Raw genomic sequence first — 8,853 nt, 5'->3', positions numbered from 1 at the left:
AGGAGGGAGGCTGTTCAGTCGTTTTCAACATTATACTGTAGGTCTTGCATTGAAACAATTATACCAGAAGGGTTCAAAATGAAGTGACCTCCTGATGTTGCTACTTCAATTCTTCTTCTTCTAAATAAGTCTTATCTGAACAAACATGCTAAAACTGAGTAAGATATGAATGTTTAAGCGATTCAGTAGAATCCAACACACACACACACACACCATAAAAAAAGAACAAATTTGTTTAAGATTGTGCGGTTTCAGTTTACTTGTTGCCTTATACAACACTGAGCAGCACAGTTCAAATAAACAGCATTTTACTACAGACCCTGTTTAACTCATAACCTTTAGATACTTAAACTTCTGAGCTGCACAAACCTTTTAATAAGACCACAGGAAAAAGGCAAAAAAACTAACAAAACATTCAACCGTCAAAGTAGGCAGACATTTACAAGCAAATTCCTTTCGATGGTTTTATAGTGCAAATAACCAGCAGTGCGACACGTCCCAGTCCATTAAAAACCTGAGGTAGATACTGGGAGCTGTATAGTGATTGATTGTCTTCAATGTCCTGAGAACATGCAGCACTTCCACAGACTGACCACAAACAATAACACAAATGTGCGTATACACTGATCTGTGCACACAGACACCCCCACGAAGGGAAAAAATGAGGTTTTCAATGACATTATGCAAATTATTCACCAAACGATCCTATATTCTGTTTAAAAGGCAGAAAAAGTTTTTAGCTTCATTTTTAATGTGTGCACCATCTAGAGTCCAGCTCATCACTGTTAGGTTTTCACATGACTGTAAGATTCAAGATTAAATCCAACATTACATTCAGCAGTCGCAGCGGGTGTAAACAAACACATGGGAATAAAAAAACAGTGCAAATACGATTGGCAGTGCAAAGAGCCTGCAGCAGCACACGCTCCCTTTCACTGAAGGACTGACGTAGATATTTGTTGTATAGCTGTTTGAGGCACATTTTCTCCGATAAAACCATGTAATGCTTACTTTATTTTTCAAAATCTTGACCTTAAAAAGAGAAAAACACCATCTATTGCATTGTCTATAGCTCAGCAATGTACAACATTTCTTGAGCTGGAGGTAGTGATTGACACTTTAGTCTCACAGTTTAGGAGAATTTGTAGAAGAAGTGTACTTCCTGTGTGGCTCTTGCTCAAACCTCCTGTCCTTCCCTCGCGGTGGTTTAGCATCTGTGCGTTTTTGAGTGACAGCTCAGTATGAGTGAAGGAGTCAGTGTCTCAGAGTCAGTCAGTACTGAGGGTACCTGTTTAAGGGAGGCCCGTTCTGCAGGGTGTACTGACCAGGTGGTTGATGATGTGTGTGAGAGTTCTGATTGGCTGGTACCAGCACATCAAACACAGTCTTATTGGGAGGCACAGATTGCAACATGTTGTCCAGGTCCATGATGAGGGGAGGGGCTTGGACAGAAACTCGTCCACTGGGGAGGATGGGCCAATAGGCATGACCTAAGAAGTGACCAGGCGCCACCGGAGAGCTACTGTAGCCGTAAAGAGGAAGTCCGCCATGCAGGGGCACCAGAGGACCTCCACTGAACCGCATGCTGGGTGGCGCAACAGCATTGGGGGGAGCGTATTTGGCGTAGGAGGTAGGGAGCTCCCATGGAGGCGCAACAGCCTCCCGTCGGGCTGATTTGTGCAGTGGCGGTCTGTAGTCCTCGTATCCATCTGATCCAGCTTCACCATCAAGAGGAACACGCTTCCCAGACAGGGACATCCCTTTCCATTCCTCATCAGAGGAGGTGGAGGCTGGGCTGGCAGAGCTGGCCGAGGCACTGCGAGCAGAGGAGGCGTAGCGAGGTCGGGGAGGTGGCGAAGACCGAGAGCGCTCCACCTTGCCCCAGCAGTCCCTGGTAGACACATCCACATCCCCAGAGGTGCTAGGTGGCCGCAGGCTGTGCAGCAGGGAGTCTATGGCGAAGGATGAGTCCAGCTTGGGTCGGAACAAATCCTCCTGTGGTGGGGAGGTGTTTCTGGTGTGCATAGGAGGGAGGGTGACGGGGGCAGGGGGTGGCTCAGATTCTGGCTTCTGTCCCTGTAGGATGTAGGGGGCCAGATCCTGGGCAAAGATCGTCTCATCCTGCCGTGACACAGCTGTGTTTTGCCTCTTGAGGAGCTCCAGAGGAACACAGCTCAACTCCACTGCCCAGAAGTTGCCTTTGCCCTGGGGCTTACCTGGATCCTTCAGCACCTACAGGTGGAGGGAGGATGGAGAGTGAGATAAGCACAAGGCCTGACAACCTAGTCAGACAGGACTGGTCTAGTTTCACAGTAAACCATCACAATAACAATGGATAAAAGATAAACGCTTAAAACTGATTTTTAGGTTCAATTCAAAGCCAGCAGAGCACATTTCTGCAGTGCACAAACACGATCACAAACCTCAGGTCAGAATAATCTAAATGTTAGGTTGAACTCTTTCCATCGAGCCCACTGATATGACTCAAAAGACTGATAGTTGACCAGTTTCAATACATACCTTCACAAAGCAGTCATAAGAGGAGAGGTTGTGTCGCACTGAGTCCCTCCAGCCCTTGTAGTTTCCTTTAAAGAATGGGAAGAGAGTGCTGATCTCCTTGAGGATCTAGAAATAAACAGAAGTGTCAGTGTGTCTGTCTGAAGAGGATGCTCGTCGTCTCTGTATTTCACTGTGTGTGTTATCCAGGCCAGTGCTATCTTCATACACACTGATGCAGTCACATTGATTTTAGAGTTTGAAAGTTAGTTAGTGCAGGAGTGCATGCTGTGACTTCACTTAAAAGTTCTTTATGATATAAACTTACAATTCAAGTTGTATCGGCAGCACTTTTACAGTTTAACATCAGAATAGTTACGAAGTACCTGGCCAACTGAAACGTGATTTTACCATAAACTGTATATCTTATCACTTTCCTGATACACATCAGTGTCTGGTTTCACTGTAGGCCAACCTTATCAAAGCAAACCAAGAATGGCAGGGGTGGCAGACATTCAAGTGTCACCAGGAGGCTGCTGTTTTGTGTCACTTCATGTCATTTAAATCAGCGATCCCCAACCTTTTTTGCGCCACGGAGCGGTTTCACGTAAAGCAATGATTTGCCGGACCGGCATAGAAACGAATAAAAACAAATTATTTAAAATACAACTCACCATTACACTGAATGTATTTGTTGTAATTAGTAAGAGCCCTGCGCTTGTTTCTCTTCAACGAGAAGGCTTCATTGTCTCATTTGCGAGCCTGTCGCCACATATTACACAGAGCGGGCTGGATGCGTGAGAAACACCTGAAGCGATAAACCCGGATTTTAAGTAGGACTGCTGATACTGTCTTCAAAAGCAGCTTTCTTTTTCTTGCAAGTCGTAGGCTCTTCTTCTTCTGTCTCATCATTTGGCCTTTTCCCCTTTCCGAAGAAGCTCTCCAAAGACATTTTTGCTAGCTTGTGGGCTTACTTTTTTAAATACCGTATCACGTGACCGGGACAGGCGCTTTGACATGTGTACGGAGGCACAGGCGGATGCACCTGATTTTCAAAATAAAACTTCTTTCAGACTCTGATGATCACTAAAATATTTTTTGTTCAGTCTCTCTGTGCGGCCCGGTACCAAATGGTGGTTGGGGACCGCTGCTCTAACGTACTAGCAATTTAGTGCACTGACTTCCTGTAACTGTTATCACTATCATTTGTGTGTGTTCTGGGTCAGATCCCGGGACTGATCCCGGTCCGGGTGGCTATTATTATTATCACTGTTATCACTATTATCATTATTTTTGTGTGTGTGTGTGTGTGTGTGTGTGTGTGTGTGTGTGTGTGTCGTGTCGGATCCCGGCAGGGGTTGTTATATTAGTGTTTGTGTGTCCCGTGTTGGATCCCGGGTCTAGTCCCGGCTCGGACACTGGTAAGTCCCGGGTCGGATCCCGGGAAAATTCCGGGTCGGTCCCGGTGAAGTCCCGGAACTTACCCGGGACCGACCCGGAAATTTTCCGGGACATTCCCGGGTCGGACCCGGAAATTTTCCGGAACCGACCCGGAAATTTTCCGGGACATTGCCGGACCGACCCGGAAATTTTCCGGGTCATTGCCGGGACCGACCCGGAACTTTACCGGGACAGTGTCCCGGAAAATTACCGAGTCGGTCCCAGGTAGGTACCGGGTCGGATCCCGGGTCGGATGCTGAAAAACTGATTCATGCCTTTAATTCAAGCTGCCTCGACCCAGCTGTTGTTATCATAGTTATCATTAGTGTGTCTGTGTGTCCCGGGTCGGACCTCGGCTACTGCTCCGGCCCGGGTTGTTGATATTATCATTATTATCATCATCATTATTATTATTATCATTATTATTAGAGTGTGTGTGTGTTCCGGGTCAAAACCCGGGTCGGATCATTGTACTTTCCTTACACTATAAATAAACTATACAGTCCTGTGTTTCACTTGCGATTCGTTTCAATATATATACAGGAATAAAGTGATCAGAAGCACCGTGCGTAAAACATACCATGCGCCACCTCGACCCAAATTACCTGCAGTATAGAAATAGGTACTCAAATACATGCAATAGAAATCCATCCTTACCTCCGATAACGTCAGTTTCTTTTCTGGTGACCTCTGAATAACCATTGCAATCATAGCAAGGTATGAGTACGGTGGTTTTGGATACCGCTGATAGTTCTTTTTCTTCCCACCGCCCTTCTCGCGTTCAGTGTTCCACGAGTCTGGAGTGATGGTTTCCTTTTTGAAGTGGGCATCTTGAGGATTTGGGTATGATGAGCACGGTGGTACGGATTTATCCATGAATGTCGCGGCACTGGTGAGGTGTTCGGGGTGCGCAGCGGGCTTCTCCAGACGCGGGGGCTGCTGAGGAACCATCTGAGCCGGGTGCTGAGACCACTGTAGAGCTGGAGTGCTCCGCGCTACTCCGCGGGGAGGAAAACTCTGCTGCTCATTGCTATGGAAGTCAAGTTGATGGTCGCGGTGCTCTCCAAGTTGGGACAGAGAGGGGTGCGCCAAGAGGTTCTGATCCGGCCAGTGCTTTGTCATGTTGATCAGCCAGGGGGGAAGGTCGGTCCGCACGTTCGGACAGGAGCACGGAGAGGGGGGAGGGAGGTCAAAGAGTCGGTCCTTAACTTCTGGCAGACTGCTGGCTCCAGGCTGACTCTATTTGAAGAGCAAACAATTAACAGTTTCATGTAAATCCCGCTGTGTAATCGAAGGGAGAATGACGCGTTATCTCAGAGCAGAATGACTGATCGCCGCGGGGGGCTGGGGAGGGTCTGTGTACGAGGAGGGGCGAGAGAAAGACAGTAAACCTGTAAATAACCCTTATGATAATATCAACATGCCACTTAAAACGCAGAAATTCCGAGTTTGTTCTGGAATCAGTGCTTAGAAGTTTTACGCACGGAGGCCTAAAGCATTAAGTGCGTATTTGGACGTAAAACAAACAACTCCAAGGACGATGCCAACATCTCCAGATTGCTATATCCAATGAAAGCACATAACTTGCTGTCTTAACTATATAATCATGAAGAACTTCTACTCGAGAGTGACACTCGACAGCGCAGAGGTGAAAAGCAAAACTTGTGGGGGATGGGGAGGGTGCAAGGGGTTATTTTCGACTGAAGCTTACTTGTAATCAACAATTTTGGTGAGCAATATACAAACGGAATGGCTAATATACAAACGCTGAAACGGTAAGAAGGCGGTATGTGTAATTTAGGAATCCTTCCCTAACATAAAGTGCATTAAATGATTTCGCTTCTAAATTATTTGCGCCATTGGAATCCCTTTTAGATTGTGGGGAACATTGAACAGGAGCCGAGCAGCTGATGCAGGTTAGCCCTGTTCCAGAGAGCAAGGCATTCAAATGCAAACCCATGAAACAGGCTGTTCTATTTTGAGGAGAATCTACGAATTGTAATTGCAAGATGCAGAATAAATAATTTGGTGGTGCGCAGCGCGCAATGGTCGGGGGTGATTTGCGCACAGTAGGGTCTCCCTGTGACTATGCAGGATGTCATTCGGCGCTGAAAAACTCAGTTTCGGGAATGTTCGTCTTTTGTTCAAGTTAACGTAGTGCTAATGTGCAAACGCTTTCTTCCCAGCAAGACAGTGAAAACAAGTTGGATTAGAAAGAACCCCACTGACAAGCTGGAGACTGTTCCATCCCAACGAAGCTGCTTAGCAAGTGAGGAAATACAGGGGCCATTCAACACCATTTGTGGGTTTTCTGGCGCTTACAAGCTGCTAAGTGTCGTTGTTGGGTAGGACATTCACACCTTAAACAGGAGCAATCATGTTTTCCCGAACTGTTGTGCGGCAAACAGCCTCAAGATATCTCCCAAATAAAAACTACTCTGCTAAATCTAAGAATCAACAACCTACAGTTACTTTCCACTGAGCACACACACTGCCACTGAGCGCAGAAGTTTAATTTATGGGTATTTATTCAGTCCTTTTTATTCCAATAATAAATACATTACATCTGACAAGATAACGAAACGCAGCTTTCTCAAATCAAATGGATTTTCACATTGTGTGAGGCTTCTCTAATCGATTTCACACAACTGAAACTGCTGCTTAATCCATAATTAAGTGACAAATAACCTATATTTGACATTAAGTGTGTGGCCTACCTATAACATGGATTCACCTTCAATTTAAAGCACGACTGAGCATTTGATGACACCAAACAGCATCTCCGTAATTCAGCTTTTAAATGTCCAATTAACCCTGTTTATCAGGTGATTGCTGAAATAAAGAGGACCACAGGAATCAGGAGCACAGAATCCCTGGAAACGTTTTCATAAAGTATGGTGTGAACTTACCACGTGAATTTTTAGCTTTTGCAATTTTTGCAGTAAAATACAAAACGTTTGAACTTGTTTTCCAGGTCAGATTGCTTTCCCTGGATCACCTCCTTCACCTGCTGCGACTTCCTGAGCTGATTTTCTTCTCTGGTTGCCACAGACTGTTGCACATTCCACAAAGTCTGTCCCCCTCTAGTGGTTTCACCCAAAACTCTTAAAATAAGCATGACTGGTCTCAGGAAATCAAGCAGTCACCGAGAGTGCCTTTTCTGGTCAAGAGGTGAATTTGATGCTCTTTGACAAAGAGAGAATTTTCTTTCTCTAAGTGAGCCAGAAAATTAAACATGTACAGGCAAACCCATCACGCTCCATTCTCAGTGTTTGGACCCAATTTACATGCCCTCACGTGGAGAAGTGCTCGGTGCAAAACACGCTGATTTAAATACAAACTGTCAGTCTATCTTTTCCTGTCTGCTGGGGAGCCAGTTAATAGGTTTTGCCTGGATTAGTGAGTCGCGCATGAGAAGAATGGGAAACCACATGAATAGGATAGCAGCAAGGACGATGCTGTTCACATAGGCTGATTGTGTCTGGACAAATCCCTCCGAGACTGCCTGGAGATGCATCCTGAAACTGAGAGGATGAGGGGGAATGAAGTTTTATTTCTTTTTATTGCTTATCTAACAAGGACAATGCACAATACATTCACTGCACTATGGCAGCATGGCTGTTGCTATTATGTCTAAATGATACTGAGCGGCAGCCTCCAGTGATGTGCAGCTTGATGAAGTTTTTTAATATACACCAAAAGACTTGTTCTGCATATTGAAAACCTACATCAAAGATTCTTGATCTCTTGACTCTGAAATTGAGGTATTTCTGAACCAAGCTTAGAGTCTGTACCCAGCAGAGGTGTCTGCACCTTGCACACTGTATTAAGCTCCATTGTGAGGCTTGATTCTTTCACTTTTTTTTTGCTTTCATCTTGTGATATCTAGCCATGCAGCTTTTGAGATATCAGTCTGAATCTGTTTCTGCCACCACCGCAGTCGAATGGAGGTACTCAGACACCTGAGAAGGTCACATTATTTCAAAAATTAAATCGCAACATCTCCTGTCAGACACGGTGTCCCAGTTTCTCCACAGAACACACAGTCAGAGGTTTCAATGGAAACTGTTCCCAGCAAAGTCTGCAGATGATTCAAATCAGTCTTCACTCTGTTTTCTGGAAAGATGAGTTGCTGTTGATTTTTTTTTAAAATGTCATTTTTTAATCAATGAAATCCAATTAGCTATCACAGTGAATGCAGACATCTCAAAGATGGATATGTATAAATCTGGGCACATAAAAACAAAACTGTATGTGCACAAATTGGTCTATACAACTTGAAACCACTGGAGGGAAGTGAGAAAATGAGCTCTTAGGTTATTTGGGTGAACTGACCTTTTAGCAGAGATGTTTCATTTGTTATCATTAGCCTATGCTTACATTCCATGCAACTGTTCCTATGTTTTAAGCACTATAAAGGTCTGCATTGTGCATTCCCCTGAGGACCAGAGATAAAACAGTACCTCATGCTCCCAAGCTGTTTGCTCACTGCGTCTGTGCAGTGTCACTGCAGTGTTGGTTGGTCAGTTCACTGCAGGGGTCAGCTGACCAGTGGGTCATCACTGTCTATCTGTTTCGAGGTATCAGCAGCCGATTCTGATGCTGCTGGGAGTTTCCTTTGGATTAAGAAACTAGTTGAACTGCTTCAACTCTGTACAACTGTACAGTTGGTTGACATTGTTCATTTGATGTTTACTTATGAGGATGTTAAAGGAGAGTGTGTTCAGCCTTTTGTTGAGACTATAACCAAGAGGCCCTTTACATTCAGCTAAATAAACAAGGCTTGGGTGCTCTCCTCCTCACTATTTCCTTCTACTGCTGCTACAGATAATACAAATACATGTTACATAAGCACTGACCCCCTTTCTTTAGTGATGCAGTTATTGCTCGTCTATGTTTGGTGCAGAACGCAGCAGC

General features: G+C 45.0%; 1 protein-coding gene across 1 annotated transcript; it reads right to left on the bottom strand.

The window, feature by feature from the left end:
* Positions 1–238: 238 nt before the first annotated feature.
* On the bottom strand, positions 239–5,058 carry foxh1 (forkhead box H1). Its single transcript, XM_070986496.1, has 3 exons — positions 4,594–5,058; positions 2,521–2,625; positions 239–2,232 (listed from the first exon to the last, which is right to left on the bottom strand). Exons 1-3 carry the CDS (start codon positions 5,056–5,058, stop codon positions 1,273–1,275), a joined length of 1,530 nt encoding a protein of 509 aa, XP_070842597.1. The 3' UTR covers positions 239–1,272.
* Between the last annotated feature and the right edge of the window lie 3,795 nt (positions 5,059–8,853).

This window comes from Chaetodon trifascialis, chromosome 18 (genome assembly GCF_039877785.1).
Source record: "Chaetodon trifascialis isolate fChaTrf1 chromosome 18, fChaTrf1.hap1, whole genome shotgun sequence".
NCBI lineage: Eukaryota > Metazoa > Chordata > Actinopteri > Chaetodontiformes > Chaetodontidae > Chaetodon > Chaetodon trifascialis.
Note: the sequence above shows the minus strand (reverse complement) of the source record. Positions and strands in the feature narration are given on the sequence as shown.

Bases quoted from the DNA above. Each gene is read 5' to 3' on its own strand.
- foxh1 (XM_070986496.1), bottom strand. From the start codon at position 5,058: ATGACAAAGCACTGGCCGGATCAGAACCTCTTGGCGCACCCCTCTCTG. The intron at 2,626-4,593 runs GTAAGGATGGAT...GTTTATTTCTAG, and splicing joins AGAAACTGACGTTATCGGAG to ATCCTCAAGGAGATCAGCAC. The intron at 2,233-2,520 runs GTATGTATTGAA...CTCCACCTGTAG, and splicing joins CTTATGACTGCTTTGTGAAG to GTGCTGAAGGATCCAGGTAA.